The sequence below is a fragment of the Arachis stenosperma genome, chromosome 1 (genome assembly GCF_014773155.1).
Source record: "Arachis stenosperma cultivar V10309 chromosome 1, arast.V10309.gnm1.PFL2, whole genome shotgun sequence".
Classification (NCBI taxonomy): Eukaryota; Viridiplantae; Streptophyta; class Magnoliopsida; order Fabales; family Fabaceae; genus Arachis; species Arachis stenosperma.
Window position 1 is genome coordinate 125307928 of NC_080377.1, and position 19910 is coordinate 125327837.

Below are 19910 nucleotides of genomic sequence, written 5' to 3' on the forward strand. Positions count from 1 at the left end.
GCATAATATTTAATTGGACTTATTAAGAATTTTAGTTGATAATAGAAAATTTTTTTCCATTATGAAATAGATTATTTACTAATAATGTACGCAAAATAAGTAATAATATGCATTAAGAGAAGGGAGGAGTCACGAGACTCTAGCCCCCACCCCACTTTTTCTCTTCTTTGTTTGCATTATCTCCCTTGGCAAGAAACTTTATAAATATATTTTCAATTTTTTTAATTTTTATTTATAGATTAAAGTTTTAAGGGGAAATGAAAGCTTGTCCAAGTATAAAGTTAATATGTGTTTCCATTATCAAGTCTTAATTAATTGAAGCTCTCTCCTTTTTTTTCTTCTTTTTTCCTTTGATTTAAGCTCTTAAATAAAAAATATTTATTTTTTCCATTATGATTTAAGATTTCTTTCGTGCTTCTTAAGAGAAATTGGTTAACTTCGAATTATCATATATTAATATTTTTTTTGGTCAATTGTTTATTTTGCTCAACCTTTTATTTATTTATAAAAAATACTATTTGTACAATAAAATTCAACTTTTATTCATCTTTTAAATTTAATATTTTATTATTTTATTTTTTAATTAATCATATTTCATATTTTAGAATCACTCTTATTTTTAATACTTATCACCATAAAATTTGTAACCATTTTTAATATATTAATTTTTTTGCAAACCAAACCATAAAACTTTCAACAACTTTTCGTGTACTAATTTTTAAAAAATTAGTGAATTTATCAAAATCAATTAAACTCACTTCAATTATTTTTTTATTCAAAATATTCAAAAATCATGTTAAAAACACATCTAAAATTAAATAAATAATATAAACACATTTAAAATTATGTATTAACACATCTAAATTATTGTCATTGTAGTTCTAAATTACATATTAAACACAGACAAAATTAAACTCAAATACACATCCAAAATTTTAAGAATATACTCTAAATATTTTATCAACACATCTAAAACTCATGTAAAAAAATTTATATATGTACATAAGAACATAATAAACAACATATACACATCTAAAATTATAAGAATGCACTCTGAATATTTTATCAGCACATCCAAAACTCATGTAAAAAACTTATATATATACAGAATAATAAAAAAAGTAATTGTATCAAAGAATGCGCAAAGAAAAACTCTATGAATAGAAACCCATCCAAACCTTAGATACGTTTTCGGCGGATGAACGGCGACGCTGATATAGACGAATGACGAGGAGGAGAAAGGCATATCAAAGACGCGAGGAAATAATCAAAATATAACTCAATGAAAGTTACGAAACAAGAATTTATTGAGTGCACAGTAAAATTGAGTTGTTAGTGCGTATATATTTTAACAAATTATATTATTCTTTTTCTATGCAGCACAGAGAATTAGATAAAAATAGATCACCAGAAGAAATAGAAGAACTATATTTTGTGATTAAAAAAAATAAGGCAGCAATCATATACACGGTAAAAAATTCATCGGAAAAAGAAATATTCAGGAAAAAGTGCGCCTCTGATAATTATGATATGCGGTAAATATTTTTTTTAGGGTTTTGTATGGTATTAATTAATAATCAGATGATTTAAGATTTATTTTAGAATTTTAAAATCAAAATTTTGAATTTTAACTAATTTGATTTTTGGATGTATTTTTAAATTGTAATTTATTAATAATTAAATATATTAAATTTAAAATAAAAATTTAAAATTTAAATTTTTATTTTATTTAGTTTGTATTTTAAATGTATATTTAATTTTAAAAAGACACTAAATCTTTTTATAATTTTTAGATGTGTTTATTTTATTTTTTTTAATTATTATAATAAAAAATTAAATATTGTACGACTTTTAAAAAATATATAATTATATTGTTTATTTATTTAACAACTTTTTTTTGTCAGAACTCCCATTTAATTTTAAATTCAAATATTTAGGTATAACTTTATTTTTTATTTTCCACAATATTTTTTAGGTCTCACGTTGACAGATTAATAAATAATTTATCAAAATATTATTTAAAAATTTTTCACAAGCTAATAAATTGCTGGGTGCATAAGCATGTATAACCTTGTTTTTGGTCATCAAATATTTAGGTATAATGTTGGGCTTCGGTAACAGAGACATGGAAAACTAATCCAAATCCTAAAGTCCAAAAAGAGGTTGATTGAAAGTCCAATACAATGGTGTTCAAAAGTTCTGTTATTCCTAACCCCAACAGAAAGAGAGACAGAGACAGAGAGAGAGAGAGAGAATCACAGCTAAGGTTACTAACTTGGTTTAGAAGCGATCCAATCCGTTTCAAAAATAAATAAATTAAATAATAATAAAATAAGGAGGTTATCTTATTTCTTATTCTCTGTTTCTGTTCCTTTCTCTTTTCCGTGTTCCACTCGAAAACAAAACAAACACCATACTCAGTCGCCATTATTGATGATTATTATTTATTATTAATCATAATAGTTTTCTTCTGCATCTCGCTTCCTTCCTTTTAATCCCAATCAAATTCCTCAATAATCCATCTCTTCCTCTTTGGTATGTGAATTTCTTCTTCCCAAAGCTTACACATTACACGTGTCATCACTTCCTTCTTCGCTTTCGTGCTCTCTCAACTCATCTCATCTGATTTTTTCGCTGTTTTTCAGATTGCACTTCCAATTTCACCATGGCCAAAAGTTCCTTCAAGCTCGAACATCCATTAGGTACTTTTCCGATTTTTTTATTTGGAGAAAGAAATTAATTTATCATTATCTATGACGTATTCCAATTTCTGGTGCTGTTTATGATCTTTGTGAAAAATTGTGGTTCATCGTTGGAAAACTTTGGCTTAGCTGTAATATTTATCAGCTAAACATTGGGCTAATAGAGTTGTGAATTGTGATAGCTGTCTTAATTGAAAATTAAGAGCTTTTTGTTGGATCTGCAACTATTTTATTCATCAAATTCAAAGTCAATAGTTTTGGATTGTAGAATATGAAATAGATTATTTTTCTCTTTGGAGATGTCTGACACCGGTTACTAATATGAGTCAATTGAGAAGGATCTTTAGGTTTCTCTTTTTTTCTTTCAGATAGAATAATGAATATGGTTGTTTCATTGGTTCATAATTTCACTTTTTTTTTTTTTTAAATATCAGAAAGAAGACAGGCTGAAGCTGGCCGCATTAGAGAGAAGTATCCTGACAGAATTCCAGTAAGAAAGTTTGCATAGACTATTTGCTTGATTTTGTATTTTCTTGGAGCACTCCTAATCAAATGGTGAAATGGAACAATTTTGTGCAGGTGATTGTGGAGAAAGCCGAAAGAAGTGACATTCCTGACATTGATAAGAAGAAGTATGCGATTCAATAATTTGTGACTTATACTATTTCTCCTTTTTATTTATTTTTGTTGTCTGATGATTATATTTTGCTCTGTGTTTTTTGTGAAGATTTTGGGGCTATATTTTTGTTTTAGTAATGTAACATTAGTTTCAGGCTGTGAATGTAGATGAATATGAAACAGATCAACCATGTGGAGTTGGTGTTGATGGAAGTGCTGGAAGTAGTTAGTGCACATATCTACTTCACTAGCATTCAGTAGAAGTGTAGATTAATAATGAATCATCCCTTTATTAGGATGTGCAGTACTTTCTGTAAAAATTAGGTTGTGTCAATCATGTGTTTGTAGAAGTTTGTGCCACTCTGCCTTAGTCAGCTGCTTCTCTTTATCCTCAAAGCATGTACTTTATGTTTGTGTGAAGTATGTTTCTTTACTTCTGTTCTGCTTCATACTAGTTAGCTCAATTGCTATAGGTGCTAATCACCTTTCTTAAATGATGATTTTATAAACAACTCGACATTTGCATCGTTACTTCTAGATAATGCTTGCAATGTTTACAAACAGTTAGGCCAAAATGCATCGAGTTATAATTCTTTGCATTATTGGATACTAACTTGGTTTCATTATAATACTCAATGTAGGTACCTAGTTCCAGCTGATTTGACTGTTGGTCAGTTTGTTTATGTTGTTCGTAAAAGGATTAAGCTCAGTGCAGAGAAGGCTATATTTGTTTTCATCAATAATACTCTACCCCCAACTGGTAAGTAACCACATCAAATGATGAATTGTTAGTTTTGCACTACTGATTGTGCTTAATAACTAATACTCTTGTTGCTGCAGCTGCCTTGATGTCTGCTATTTATGAGGAAAACAAGGACGATGATGGCTTTCTCTACATGACTTACAGTGGAGAGAACACGTTTGGATCTCACTAGGCCAATTTATTTTAACCTCTGTAAATATCTGCAAGATGTAAATTCTCTGCCTGTCTATGGTTTAATGCCCTTTTCCTCTATAATCCTGCACTTTGGTTATTTAAACTATCTATAATGTCTGAACTTCAATGGATGAAGTTAGATTTATGATCTTACAGTTTGTTCTCATCTTTGCTTGTTAAGAGTCCAAAACTAGTGATATTTAACTTTATTTGAGTATTTGGATTTTCTCGTGTTCATAGTCATATTAAAAAAAAAGAACATAATCTTGTCACGTTTTAGATTGATAACTGTAAAAAATAAAAAGATAATATAAATAATTAATGGCAGAAATGTGAACTTGATAAGGTTGTGTTTATGGTTTAGGTTCGTTTTCCTTTTAACACGAGAGGATTCTTAGCCAATATCTGGATGGTTTGGTTGACAGTTTGACACTACTACTTTGCTTTCTGATGCTTATTTTCCTTTGAAAACTGAAAAGTAGAGAGGAGCAACTCACTGGCTTATATTTCATGTCTTCTGTAACTTATAAAATAAATAAATAAAATAAAATCACGTTTTCTCAATTTCTTATCATTTCAGCCAAAAGGAACAAACTGCTTCTTAATGTGTTTTAACATTAGTAGGTTATTTCAAAATTGCTCACAAAACTCGGCCTATGTTTATGTAGCCGGACCTGGTCCGGAAAAATAAGGAGATTGTATTATGTAGCAGTTTACGTAAAATTTTGTTGCATTCTTATACATGGCTATGACCAATGACGTTTTAAGTTTCACGTAGGTATGTGTTAGACCTACAATAGACAATATAAAACGTTGTCGCATTCTAATGCATGGATAGCAATGACATTTTGAATTCATGTAGCTCGGGAAAAAGGCCTTTTTAGGTTTATGTTTTACATGAGGCACATCATTTTACGGCATCATAAATCATGGATTCTTAAGCAAAACACTGACCCACACTATCCTAAAGAGCGTTTTATCAAGTAATCAAGCACGCAGTGTTAGGCAGATCCTGATCCACTAATTTATATTAGAATGCCTTCCTTCCTAAGCAACGTGCTTTATTAACTCTCAAGCAAACTCAGTTCATTAAGATTGGAAATAAATTACAAAATTGATATCTCCAATTAGAAGTGCATAGAGAGAGGAGTTAGTTGTTGCGTGCTCTCATTACTTGGATGCTTTCTTTCTCTTGCAAAGGCTTTTCATCCATTTCACACAATTTGAAGCGGTTGCTTTGACTCTACCAAAACCACCCTTAGAACCAGACTTCTTGTTCTTTCCAGTGTCTTTTTGGAATGTTGTGGCATCATCTTCCATGGCACCAATACCACCAGCACCCCATTGATCAGCCCAACTTGGTGCTTCGCTTGCCATCTCTCTATTCCTATATCGCCACCATAAAAAAAACAAGCATTCACTTAATCAAACTTTGCCATACTATTTCATAATAAGCTTTTCACATTTGAGACATTTAGATACATGTCATCAATCGGGCATGTGTAGATGAAAATGTAGACTCACGTGTATTTGTCTTCGTATGAAATTAATAGTTAATAACTGTTAGATGATTTAATATATTTAATTAAATTATAATTTAACGATTTTTAACTATCAACTTCACGTAAATATAACTACACATGAATTTCTGCCAAAGATGAATCACAATACAAATAGAAAGTGTATTGGCGTTGAAAACTTGAATTAGAAATTAAACGCTTTGAGACATGAGAAGTACCTTCAATTCAATATGATCCAACTGTAGTTGGTTGAAATGCAGGAAATTTAATTTGATGAGGAGGAGCTTGAAAGAGGAGCTAAAAAAGATGCAGAACGAATGGGGAAGCTAAGCGAGTTGTTAATTATAGCTATATAGAGCCATGTTAGATGGAGTAGTGGCTTATCTATCACCCTCCTCCCTCTCTGTTACATTGCTTTTTCTTTTTCTAATTCATATCTTTTTTCTTTTTTTTTTTTTATCTTTTTCATAATAGGACTTGACAGCTCACCTATTTTGAGTATTTCCATCTGGTTAAGCAAGCTATGTGCGGCATCTTTCATTTATTGCTTATTTAATTTTGAATACTTAACCTTGTCACACAGTAGTGGATGCATATACTTTTCTTCTTCTTCTTTTCTCTTAATCTAGCCTTTAATTATATATTACTTGTGAGTTACCTGTCCCACTAAGTCATAGTGGTAAGGTTGTGAGCCACTCTCATAGAAGGCCAAATGTTTTTGTCATTCAAATACAATATTTATGCCCAACTTAATGTTACTTAGTTGTTACTAAGTACCATCTAGTGCTATCTATGGTACTGTATGCTTTATTAACCACCATGCATGCATTATTGCTTTGGTGGCAAAAAGAGAAACAACTTGAATGCATCATACTCAGATAAATATAACACTTTTGAAGGAAAAATAGACATCAGTGTCTTATAATCGTTAGACTATTAATTGGTTCTATCAATTTACTTTATTGGTATTCTTTGTTATTAAGTTGTTGGAACCCAACGTAAAATTTCCTTGAAGGAAAGAAAGCAATTAACAAACTGTGTTGCAATAGTACTAAACTATTATAGTAGCATCCATAACAACTGTTACTGCTTCTAGTGGAACCTTGTGTGTATGAAAATAGTGGAAAGTTGTGTACATGAACAGCGGCAAGAAAGAGGGGCGAAAATGGAATTGTCACTTTATAATAACTAGTTTCGTTCCCCATACGCCGGCTTTTTTACGTAAATACGCATGGAGAAAACTTTAATTTTCAAAATACGCATGGATGAAAATGTTTCTGCAAATGCGCACCCCCAACTCGCAAGGAACAACCACGAAATGGAAATGGTATACACATCAAGGAGGGTGTCCACGAAATGGGATCATGGCACTGACACAAACCATTTCGTTCCTGGCACAAAGAAAACGGAGCATGTCAAGCTTGATGTCCACGAATTGGACCATTACACGCATGGCAAGCACGAAATGGGAGACTTCATTGATGGCACACATTTAATTATGCATTATAGCATTATATCAAACATATATATATATATATATATATATATATATATATATATATATATTAGTGACTAAATGTTTTATATATCAAAGTTAATAGACACACTTTCATTCTTTAAAAGAAATTAGTTGACAAAATAGATTATTATAACTGGGTATTTGATATTCAAACTAATTAAAATTTTTCAAAGAATATGTAACAGTGAGGAATTAAAATAATCCAAGATGAAAAAAATTTTTTTATGACTCCCTTGAAACACATCTTGAAAGTTTTTACTCACTTATATTATTACCTTTTGTAAAAGTGGTTATTGTAATCATTTTTCACTATTCTTATGTATTTAGAGATTGCTTCCTAGGTTCTTATATTTAGAACTACAATTTCTCAAAATTTAATTATTAGAAACAATAAACTAAAAGATGATAAGAAAATACTAAAAGTAATAAAAGTTATTGGAATTTTTATCATTCATGTATTTAATAGAGTGTGACTCTCTTTTAAAATTATTATATAATGCTTCATCTACTATTAAATTACCTAATAGGAGAAAAAGAAACAAAAAAATGCTTAATATATCATAATTCATTTATAAATTGCATAACCTAATAGATACAAAAATAATGCAACTGCACCTGCAAAAAATAGCAAGACAGGGAGTTAAAGAAAAAAGTCTTAATACAAAACATATACATAAAACTCAGTAAATAGAAAATAGTTAGAATGCTTAAAATATATTTTATACAAATAATATAAATATTTATTTAATATTTACTCATAATCATATTTATTATAATTATTATTAGTAGTAGTAAACAAAAGATAATAAGAGAGACATGATATTTTAAGTTTTTAGGTGATTCAATAACTAATAGTTCCATTAAGTCATCAACATCCCAAGATGTGAACTGCAAACTTAGGAACTTAATGAGGAAGAACTTCCATAGAAATTTTCTTGCATTATTCCTTTTAGGTGGTTCTAAGTGAACCTTTTTCATTGGGATGTTGATGACTTAATGGAAGTTCACATCTTGGGATGTTGATGACTTAATGGAACTATTAGTTATTGAATCACCTAAAAACTTAAAATATCATGTCTCTCTTATTATCTTTTGTTTACTACTACTAATAATAATTATAATAGATATGATTATGAGTAAATATTAAATAAATATTTATATTATTTGTATAAAATATATTTTAAGCATTCTAACTATTTTCTATTTACTGAGTTTTATGTATATGTTTTGTATTAATACTTTTTTCTTTAACTCCCTGTCTTGCTATTTTTTGCAGGTGCAGTTGCATTATTTTTGTATCTATTAGGTTATGCAATTTATAAATGAATTATGATATATTAAGCATTTTTTTTGTTTCTTTTTCTCCTATTAGGTAATTTAATAGTAGATGAAGCATTATATAATAATTTTAAAAGAGAGTCACACTCTATTATATACATGAATGATTAAAAATTCCAATAACTTTCATTACTTTTAGTATTTTCTTATCATCTTTTAGTTTATTGTTTCTAATAATTAAATTTTGAGAAATTGTAGTTCTAAATATAAGAACTTAGGAAGCAATCTCTAAATACATAAGAATAGTGAAAAATGATTACAATAACCACTTTTACAAAAGGTAATAATATAAGTGAGTAAAAACTTTCAAGATGTGTTTCAAGGGAGTCATAAAAAAATTTTTTTCATCCTGAATTATTTTAATTCCTCACTGTTACGTATTCTTTGAAAAATTTTAATTAGTTTGAATATCAAATACCCAGTTATAATAATCTATTTTGTCAACTAATTTCTTTTAAAGAATGAAAGTGTGTCTATTAACTTTGATATATAAAATATTTAGTCACTAAAATATATATATATATATATAATGCTATAATACATAATTAAATGTGTGCCATCAGTGAAGTCTCCCATTTCGTGCTTGCCATGCGTGGAATGGTCCAATTCGTGGACACCAAGCTTGACATGCTCCATTTCCTTTGTGCCAGGAACGAAATGGTTTGTGTCAGTGCCATGATTCCATTTCGTGGACACCCTCCTTGATGTGTATATCATTTCCATTTCGTAGTTGCTCCTTGCGAGTTGGAGGTGCGCATTTGCAGAAATATTTTCATCCATGCGTATTTTGGGAATTAAAGTTTTCTTCATGCGTTTTTACGTAAAAAAGCCCCATACGCCCATACCTTGCACGGAATTTAATTATAATTTTAAATAAATATTATTTGATATGAAATTATGAATATAAATTAATTCAGTTTAAAATGATTAGTACGTAAATAATAATATATGATATGTAATTTATTGAAAGTTGATTTACTACTTAAATCTTTTTTTTTATAAAATTTATAGTATGTAAAATTTGTGATTTTATTTTTTATTATTTAAAAGATTGCCCATAATCTTTTAATTATATTATTTAATAACTTTTATTATTGTTTTTCTATTAAAAATATTTATTTATATATTTTTTTAATAATAATAAGTAAAAAAGTATTGGCACATTATGTTTATTATCTTATATAATAGTTTAAGTTGCTTATTTGGTATGAAAAATAATATTAATAATATCTTAATGTACCCATACGAAAAGAAAAATATTATACAATAGATCATATGTTATAAAGATTAGATAATTTATGCATAAATTAATTATATGGTTATTATAAAAATATCAAAAAAATTATTTATCATATATAATAATTCTAGATATATATATATAATATTATGTATGTAGTAATATGATCTATTTTAATTATGTGAGTGATTATTGTTATTTTATTTTTTTTATAAATTAATAAATAATATTTAAAACAAAAAGAGAGAAAAAATAATTAAAAAATGTTTGTTAAACTTGAATTAAAATTCTTTTGTATATATATATATATATATATATATATATATATATATATATATATATTATATGGTTATAATATTAAATAAAATAATATTTGTTGTAACAATACCTCAAAACACTAATATCTAAGATATATCTGCACACATAATAAAAGAGAGTATAGAAAACATGTAGTAAAATTATTTAAAAACATAGTAAGGAAGATATTTTTTTCTTAATTAGAAACTAGAAGAAAAAAAGTATGTGCCTAATAAGCAATTAAAATATATAAAAATATTAAAAAATATAAAAAGAATGAAATGTATAAGTAAAAATAAAAAGAAAAAAAATAAATGAATTATAAAAGTTATACCTAAATACAAGCTAAGAGTGAGAAGAGACAGCGAATAAATAAAAAATATGTTCTGATTTCATATAAATAGATAATATTAAAAAAATATACTAATTAAATTAATTCATGCATTTTATTGTCATATTTTTTAGTTATTAAATAATTTGATATTTATTCAAATAATTAATTAAATTAATTAATTTATCTAAATTATAATAAATTATGAAATTTAAATGTCTAATTAAATTAAATAACTAATATTATTAATTAGTTATAATTGATTAACTTTAAAGAATGTGAAAATTTGATTTTAATATAATATAATACATAATAGATTAATATTGTCCGGGATTCATGAGGGGACCAGGGGCTTTAATTTATTGGATGTAAAGATCTGGTTCAATGCTACAATCAGAAAACTTTAAAAAAAAAAAAAAAAAGGAAGTGTTGTCCAAAGAAGGGGAAAAGGAATAAAGATTAGAGGGAGGAAATGTTTGTTGTACATGGATAATTATGCAGAAATAAAGTAGAGATGTTGATATTTGAACTCATAATTTTTTGTTAAAATATAGATAACACTTTAGCACAAAAATGTTTTCGTATATCATTATTATTATTGTTATTTTAAAGTAAAGTCCAGTAGTGGAGCCTCCTGATTTGATTCAAATGACCACCACCACTACAACAACAATTATGATAATAAAGAATGATGAATCTACCCTACACTTTGTACGCTATTTGGAGTCAAATAACAAAGGGACAAAAACACCGTTGTCTCATTGCCCAAAAACATTACAATCCTAACAAAAAAGGTTGCCTCTCTTAATTCTGAACTATCTCGTTTTCCAAGGTACAACGGAAACTGGAAAGGTCGGACATTTGTTAATGTTGCTACGGAAAATTCACAAAAATACAAAATACCCTTCTTCCATAACTGGATTCAACCGTATTGTGATTGAAAAGAAAACTTGCTGAGTCCTTTTTTTACTACAAACCACACAGATGCCTAGGTTATGGCTTCGTTAGAGTTAGGACTTGAGACATGTTTTTACTGGAAATTCTACTTTGACCAGAGGTATTCTTTTTGCTCCTTTGTCCTTTTGTTTGCTCCCTCAGCATTCACTTTATTTTGAGCCTTGACTGCAATCTCCTAAACATAAAATGAAAATATTATATGGAAGTTAAGTATATGTTAATTGGGGTATATACCTAACGTCAAGTTCATCACACAATCTTGAAGATATCTGAGATTGAGTTAAGGATTGATAAATGTAAGATGGAAGCTGATCAAGGAGATGACTATAATATGGGGCACTGAGGTTGAGATGAACGGTTCCTTGCATTGGCTGCTTCATACTAATTAAGAATTGATATGGATACCATTAGATTTTCTTTGGAATGAGTATGGGGGATTAGCGTGGCAGCTGGATGGATTCCAAATATTGATGTCCAAAATTTATCTCCAAATAAATGGATCTTAGTAATTTTGAAAATTAGAAGTTAACACAATACCCTCCACTCTCCAGCTAGAGTTAGCTAAGCATTCGACCGTATCCAAATCCATATGTGGGCTCTGCTTATTAGTTACTATTACAGTAATAGCAAGATTTCTGTTTTTATATAACAAAAACATAAGTTTAACTAAAATGCATGTTAAGAATATTTTTATAAAAAATATATAAGTTTAAAATTTTAATATATTTATTAAAAATTTAAAATGTTCACTAATAGTAATAGTTGCTTTAATATATATACCTCTAAACTAATGGTGACAGAAGTATCAAATGAACATAGTAGTGCCTCTATCATTACTCATAAAATATAGAGGTTTTATACCAGAACCTTAGAGATGAAGAAAAGAAGAGAAGAATCAGAAAATAGTAAAGGAATTTGAACAAACTGTAACTTATAGCAAAAGAAATTAGTGGCAGAGCACTCTAATGCATAAGTATCTCTTTGAATCTTATCAATTACAATTGAATGAGTATGTATCTCACTAATATATGCTAGATTCTCTTACACCAGTGACAACCAATTCTTGAACTAATCTTTACACTCATTCTCTATCTTGGAGTTGACTTCTGCCTTAATAATGATGGGTTATATTACCTTATTTTAAATATAAATAACATTAACCTCACGTCAAGAAAGGAATAATTGTGATTGCAACTTAGCCGAAAATAAGCTTAACTCTTTCCATTCCCCCAAGCTCCGAATGCAGAATTGACATATTGAAAGAAAAGAATGTATATATATAATTGCAGTTCAATAGAGATACAAAACAAAACTTCTAGAAATGTAGGTCTACTTAATTTTAATTGCCCGCCAAATCCACCATCTATTAACAGAAACACCATCCCCCAACCGCCACACCCAAGTTGATTAAAGGTAAAAGAATTAGACGGGTTATCTACAATTTGAAGGCAACAAGGGCGTTATAAGCACCTAATTAACTAAATAATTAGGATATATACCACCTACGTATTCATTCATGTCCCCGGCCTCTTCGGATCCATCTTCCAGCCTAGTAGAATTGTATTGTGTTTGTATGTTTTGTCGTTTTCCCCTTAGGGTTACTTGGACTTCCTCACAGACTTGGACTTGTTCATTTTCCGCGATTTGTCATCCACGCTGGTCCATGTGTATCCTGAGGGAATGGCAAAAGGGTCCGAATCTAATGCCGACGAAGAACAATTTCGTTGCTGCTGCTTACTACCCGAATGGCTATTATTTCGTCTCAGCCACGCGGTTGCTGCCGATGAGGAGGAGGAGAATGACTTGCGGCTTTCTTGTTTCTGTTGTTGATCATCTTTTTCCGCACTCACCAAATGCCTAGGACTCGAGAACGGAGTGTAGAATTGCTCCAAAGGTTGAAGCTCCACGAACTTTGTGAACGTTATCACCACCCTCACCGTAGGGACAACCGGTATAGCCACCTGACCCCACAGAAAACCCAGTCAAATAAAATCAAACACCATAATATTCATTCTTAAGCTAGGTGCATGCGAAACAGTGAAAGTATTTAATCAAAGATGGTCAACCACCCGACATTGACATGGCCCTCCTCAACGTAGAATATTGAATTACAAGTTACAATATGCTAAACAAAAGGAAGAGACACCAAACAACAAAAACTAAGCAATTTCATGTCATATTCTCATTCCTCGACATACTTTGGCGCGGGACCATTGCGCCATTGACCCTGGAATGGAAGGAACCATGCAACCAGGCACCCTTGGATGATAGGGTCCCACACGATCCGTGACCGTTGATTCAAAAGAGAGTCATCACCGACCACACTTGGTCCCACCAAAGCTTCTCTTCAGAAGTTCAGATTTCATATATTATAATGGTGCTCATGTCAAGTCAAGCCGTTGCTTGATACCATCAAAAGACCCACCCAGGCTCAGTAATAAAGACTAAAGAGGAAATACTAAAAAATAATAATATAACAAAAGGGAAAAAAATCCAAAACAGAATCTGATTTGTCTAAAAAGACTGATTTGGACATGAACAACGCATCAAATTCAAATAATGCCCTTACCTTTACGGGGAACGTTCCCGGTGGAAACTTGGTTGTGAGTAAATCCCTGAGCCTTCTCACCGCTTTGACTTTGTTGGCCAGAATGTCCAGCAACGGTAGCAGCTCCTCCGTCTTCAACGGAAACTGCTCCGTCAGCCACAATGAAGGCCGCAGACTCCTCACCGTCTCTTTCTCCTTAGTCTGAGGCGGCGCCGCTACGCTCAAACTCGACGATGACCTTCTTGGAGGAGGAGCCGCCAGCGATGGTAGGTCCACGCTTTTCCTCCCGAGGGGAACCCACTCCCTCTCTTCACGAACGAAGCTACTGTGCCTTCTCTTGTCCGGCATTGGGAACCCGAAGCTTGGATTCTCTGCAACTAGAAAACCGTCTTCATCTTCGTCCAGCTCCAATGGCAGTACCTGTTCACTCCCTGCAACGTCAGAGTCTACGCCGGCAACTTTCCGTGACCGGAAACTGAAGATGACGTTGTGCACTTCGTACACCTTAGCCTTCCACTCTCCAACGCTCTCCGTCTTCTCCTGTCGCCTCCAATTCGTCCTTCCTACCAGCTCTGCCCTCGTGACGTCCATGCCGGGACGGTAAACGCTAGTCTGCGCGCAGAATCCAGCTACTTCGGACTCGTTCATCGGTCCTCCTGCGTTCTCGAATGCGTCGAAGATCTTGCTTTCGTCGCGGTTCAGAACGAGAAGCGATCCACATGGAACTTCGTGCGCGTGATCGCCATCGCCGAGGAAGAGGAAGCTCTGATCGGCGCGCTGGATCTTGAGGCCGTCGAAGCCAGCAAGGGAAGTATCCGCGCGGAGGTTTCCGTCGCGCTTCCAGATCTTGTAGGTATCGGATGGAGCAATCTTGCCTACGAAGGGAATAACAGAACTCTCGAAGTGAAAAGAGATCTCCATGTAGAAGTCACGCATGCGGCGGAGAGCGGCGATGACACGGGGGAGGCGGCGGCGCCACTTGGACCACGCGTTACGGTGATGTAGGCGGAGGAGAACGAGCGCGATCTCGGAGGCGCGGCGACAGAGCGCTTCCTGGAGTGCGTTCCAGCCAGATGAATTCTGGAGCGAAACATCGGCGCCAGCGGTGGCGAGTGCGCGGGCAGCGTAGAGGTCATTGAGGCGAACCGCTAGGTGTAGAGGCGTTTCACGGTTGGGGACGTCGCGGCGGTCTAGAACGGCGGCAATCTGGTCGGCGACTCGTTCCTGAGCAAGCGAGTCAGATTCAGTGTGAATTAGGGAAGGATCGGGGAGGCGCGGAAGGTTTGAGATGATTCTAGAAAGTGTGGTGTGGTCACCCAAAGCGACGGCGTAGTGGACTGGACTGTGTGCGTAGAGTTCCGGTTTGATCACTTGAAACGACGTCGTTGCATTAGGAGTAGTGGTCTTCGCCATCTCTCCCTTTCCCTGGCAGCTCTAACTAACAGTAGCGAGCGCCTATGTCTTTGCTCGAGTGTTAATGTTCCTTACAAAAGAGAAGAGGAGAAGACGAATAGGGGTATTTTGGTCTCAGAGAAGATGGGGGGCATTGGGATTGATTGGATAGAATTGAAGGCACGACGAATCGAGGAAGAGGCACGCCTTTTTGTAAATTAAAAAGTCGCCAGTCATTACTGTACAAAGGGCCAAAGCCTACTGCTTCTGCTCCCACCACAGGTAGCATCCCTCTATTTGAGTTGAAGCCTCATCGCTGCTCACTTCGCTTTATTCCCCTAGGGTACTTTCGTCATTTTAATCCGTCTTCAGTTTCGCTACCCTTAACGATAACGCGTTCTTTGTTTATGTTTAACGAAAATAATAATGCCTCGTTCATTCAAAGTGCAGTTGGCATTTGGTATTTGGTGTTGCTATGATGTTATCATGACTATGATTATTATTAATTGGTATTTACTAATGGTAATGAATGGCGTAACGTGGCTATGGTAATGTATTGCTAACTGACAAGGATTGCCATCCTCGTCATTTATTATTTTTCTGATAAAAATAGATCCAACAGTAGTTTCTGCTCTGTCTAGGAATGTAGCACTCTGCCTCACGAAACCTGGCTCTAGCTTTTTCCAGAATGCAGCAGATGAGCAGAGTACCTCTTTTTCTAAAATAATAAATATATTCATATGACATAGTCATGATCCTGTCAAACAATTTCCTTTTGCTAAATAAGAAAAAAAATTGCAAAAGATAATAATTGGGATGAATTTACATAACATAGTAAAAGATAATCAATGAATTACATAACTCATTAACTATCACATAGCCACATTATTTCATCAGCTGCATCTATAGAATGCAATGCATTATGCATATAATTGGAGCGGTGTGAGACTGTGAGCTGCGTTTTTAAGCAGCTATCATACTAATCCCAGGCACTTAAGGCAAGAATAATTGGAAGCAAGATGTTAAATATTTTGTTATTTTTCTCCCAATGTTATACTTTAGACAATTAATCACCGCTGCTTCCAACCTCAACTGACTAGGCGTCTCTTCTCTCATGCTTTTTTCTTTTTAAATTTATACATTTTAATTAAAAAATTATGGACAAGACTCCTTGCAGTCTTGCACGATTCAAAGCAATGCGATTCTTATATTAGTAACAATAAAAAATTAATGTGTAATATCAAAGACAAATGGAAGGAATGTACCTCTAATCCGTGCAATGGATTTTGATTTGTCGCTTGTGAGTTGTGGCCCTCTTGGCCTCTTCAATAACCTTAGAGTACAGTATACTGGTGAGTACACGTGATTGTCCATCATAGACTCGTAGTTTTGTTTTATTTAAGAGAACTAATATTTATATTATTTTTTACGTATATTTGTTTTATATTAAAAAATAATTTTTTAAATCATAATTTAAATAGTATAATTTTTTTTACATTTATTTTGATATTGTAAATTCAAATTTTACTTTTAATTTTAGAAAAAAAATAATTTTTTAGTTTTATTTTATATTTTTTATGATTTAATATTAAAATTAAAAAGAAAATATAAATGAAAATTACATATAGCATCTCTCTTGAGAGTGGATCATCTTTAGTGAGAAAAAATGGATAGTGTCCATTGTTTAATCTCATTATTTATTGTTCTCTCTTATTAATTTCTGATCCCATTTATAAAATTAAAAGTGAAAAATTATACTTTAATTTATTCTGTCTGATAAGAAAAAAAATACAAATGATCCATTTCCATATCTCTTTATTTAAATAGCCTATCCACGAAATAATTGAGTCATGAGATGCATTTGTCCATTTTGTAGAATAAAATGTTCCCCAACACCAAAACAAGTTACTTCCTGGTTCGTCTATCATATTTTGCGCCAAAATCTAAGTTTTGTTGTCATGTCCTACTTTTACTTATATAGCATGTTAACATTGATCATTGATGGTTTTATTCTTATTTAGTTATTTCACTTAGTTCAGATGATTCTTCTAAATTTTTAGGATTTTTTATTTAAATAAAATAAAAGGAAAAAGAAATTACTAAATTCTCTTAAATTATAATTTAAAACGTAAATATCCTATTTCTATTATTATATAAATCGTTCTAAGGGATTAGAGATTGTATAATATATTAGTCTTATCACCCTATAACGATTTATGCATGAATGAGCATTTGGAAAGAGGCATAAATCGTGCCAAGACTCCAGAGGGGATTAGGAGTGGAACTAAATCGTCTTAGGTTAGAGTGAATCACGTGTTGACAGGCTGAAACTCACTAAGGAGACAAGATTTACGTGCAAAAGAGGACACCCAACACCCTAGAACGATTTACGCTCATTTCCACTAACCCCACTGTCCTAGAGCGATTAACGTTCAATATAGTAACCTAACAAGGCTAGAACGATTTATGATGACAAATTCCATATAAATAAATGAGTGTGGTGCCAACCGAATCACATTGAAGTTGATTCAAATTTGAGAGATGAGTGATACAATATTTTTGTTAGTTCATCATCAAGGGAAGATCGATGAAAACGCAAGTGAGGGTGTCACGTTTTCTAGTAAAAAGCAGATTAGCGAGTTCGTAAATCCATCAACGACATTGATGGAATTACAAAGTAGTATATATTACAGAAGATAGGAAAATCTAGAAAGAAACGTGTAAAGCAATTATTTTTTCGAATTCCTATCTCATTGAGGCAAGGTTATGTTAAGTTTGGAAAGTACGAGATGCTTGGCGATGACGATATTCGAGTTATATTTTACAGCCAAACAAGATTTTTCGACTTGGGCGCTATGGAGTTATTTGCCAGAATGGTTGATGTCGAGGGCAGTTTCGGTGGATCTGCTCCGAATCCGCCAACCGACGTGATGGAAGGGAGTTCCAGCGCCATTCCAGCAAGACAAATAGTGACTTCCTTTGTTTCATCTCCATCATTTGTGGCTGATTTGCCCGCTCAGTCAGCTGACTTGGGTGACGGCCGTACCTTTGGAGAGCTTGCAGTTGCAATGGGAGCAGCACTTGTAGTAGACGGTACACCAGTATTCATCGAGGTAAGAGAGAGAGAGAGAGAGAGAGAGAGAGAGAGAGAGAGATAGAGAGAGAGAGAGAGAGAGAGAGAGAGAGAGAGATCCATTTGCGGAGGCTATAGGCGATGATGGGTCGGATTCGGAGCCACCGATTATTGGTGATGAAAGCGATGGTGAGGAAAACACCATACATGCTGGGGATCCACAAAACCAGTCAAGCAGCCAGACACAACAGTACCCTCGCCACTTCTCAACGTTGGATTTTGATGCAATGACTCAACCTGCATTTCCAGATCAGCAGCACCCTATTATCTAGGGAGACAGGCCTAGTATGCTTGGCACAGATGAGTTTGAAATCGAGCAACAGTTCAACACCAAAGAAGAAGCTGTACTAACAGTCAAAGGTTACAATATTCGTCGTGGTATAGAGTATAAAGTGTTTGAATTTGACCAATTGAAGTATCATGGAAAGTGTGTACAATTCAAGAACAGATGTAACTGGCTAATACGTGTGACTATGCGACAGAGGAAAGGGTACTGTGAAGTTAGAAAGTACAACAAACGTCACACATGTATGGCAACAAAGATATCGACATATCACAGGAAGCTCGATTATCATGTCATATGTGCTTCGATTCTATTGTTGGTCATGGCAAATGCATCAGTCTCGGTGAAGGTGTTGCACAACGCGGTCTCGTCAAGTTTGGTTTCAAGCCCAGCTACAGGAAGGTTTGAATGGCCAAGCAGAAGGCGGTTGCTCATATATATGGAGATTGGGAGGAGTTTTACAACCATATACCAAGGTGGATCATCGAAGTTCAGTTGTATCTGCCTAGCACGATAGCCATGTTGCGTACTTCTCAAGTGAGGGCAGGTAATACGGTGGATGGAGCGAGGGTTTTCTTTCATCGATTATTTTGGATGTTTCCTCCCTGTGTTGAGGCATTCAAGTATTTCAAGCCACTGATTTCTATCGATGGTACCCATTTATATGGGAAGTATGGTGGTACTCTGCTGATGGCGATCGCACAAGATGGAAACTCTAACATTCTCCCAGTTGCATTCGGTTTAGTCGAGGGTGAGAACCCTGGCACCAGACTTGTCCGCAAAAAGCGCAGTCAACAGTAACATCATAATATAATCGCGTGCATAGATCTGTACCGTATGCTCTAACGCATTAGGTGGCAATGCTCTGAACTTGTTCTGGAACCACCCAAAGGAAACCATGAAATCATCGATACAATCATCCAGTGGAAGTTCACCGAATAACTCTCCAAACCACACCCAGACAGGCTTCCCCCCTCCATCAACTGCTCGAAATCACTCAAACACCCACTCACTGCATGACTGTCAATAGAGAGGCCAAACTAGTATGTCACATCTTGTAGCATGATCGTGCATTTCCCAAACGGCATATAAAAAGTA

The 19910-nt window shown here is 33.1% G+C and overlaps 2 protein-coding genes and 1 long non-coding RNA gene across 3 annotated transcripts; 1 reads left to right on the top strand and 2 right to left on the bottom strand.

The window, feature by feature from the left end:
- The first annotated feature begins 2288 nt into the window (after positions 1–2288).
- Positions 2289–4405, top strand: LOC130943488 (autophagy-related protein 8C). The gene is made up of 6 exons (XM_057871389.1): positions 2289–2535; positions 2646–2702; positions 3137–3192; positions 3282–3334; positions 3962–4080; positions 4161–4405. Exons 2-6 carry the CDS (start codon positions 2666–2668, stop codon positions 4253–4255), a joined length of 360 nt encoding a protein of 119 aa, XP_057727372.1. The 5' UTR covers positions 2289–2535; positions 2646–2665; the 3' UTR covers positions 4256–4405.
- An 896-nt stretch (positions 4406–5301) lies between these two features.
- Positions 5302–6130, bottom strand: LOC130943495 (uncharacterized). Its single transcript, XR_009071832.1, has 2 exons — positions 5996–6130; positions 5302–5644 (listed from the first exon to the last, which is right to left on the bottom strand). It is a non-coding gene; the product is annotated as an uncharacterized LOC130943495 (long non-coding RNA).
- A 6597-nt stretch (positions 6131–12727) lies between these two features.
- Positions 12728–15761, bottom strand: LOC130951386 (uncharacterized). The gene is made up of 2 exons (XM_057880066.1): positions 14026–15761; positions 12728–13417 (listed from the first exon to the last, which is right to left on the bottom strand). The coding sequence occupies exons 1-2, from the start codon at positions 15415–15417 to the stop codon at positions 13055–13057; spliced, it is 1755 nt and encodes a 584-aa protein (XP_057736049.1). The 5' UTR covers positions 15418–15761; the 3' UTR covers positions 12728–13054.
- Positions 15762–19910: the final 4149 nt, after the last annotated feature.

Bases quoted from the DNA above. Each gene is read 5' to 3' on its own strand.
- LOC130943488 (XM_057871389.1), top strand. From the start codon at position 2,666: ATGGCCAAAAGTTCCTTCAAGCTCGAACATCCATTAG. The intron at 3,193-3,281 runs GTAAGAAAGTTT...AATTTTGTGCAG, and splicing joins AGTATCCTGACAGAATTCCA to GTGATTGTGGAGAAAGCCGA. The intron at 3,335-3,961 runs GTATGCGATTCA...TACTCAATGTAG, and splicing joins CCTGACATTGATAAGAAGAA to GTACCTAGTTCCAGCTGATT.
- LOC130951386 (XM_057880066.1), bottom strand. From the start codon at position 15,417: ATGGCGAAGACCACTACTCCTAATGCAACGACGTCGTTTCAAGTGATC. The intron at 13,418-14,025 runs GTAAGGGCATTA...CTGTGGGGTCAG, and splicing joins CGGGAACGTTCCCCGTAAAG to GTGGCTATACCGGTTGTCCC.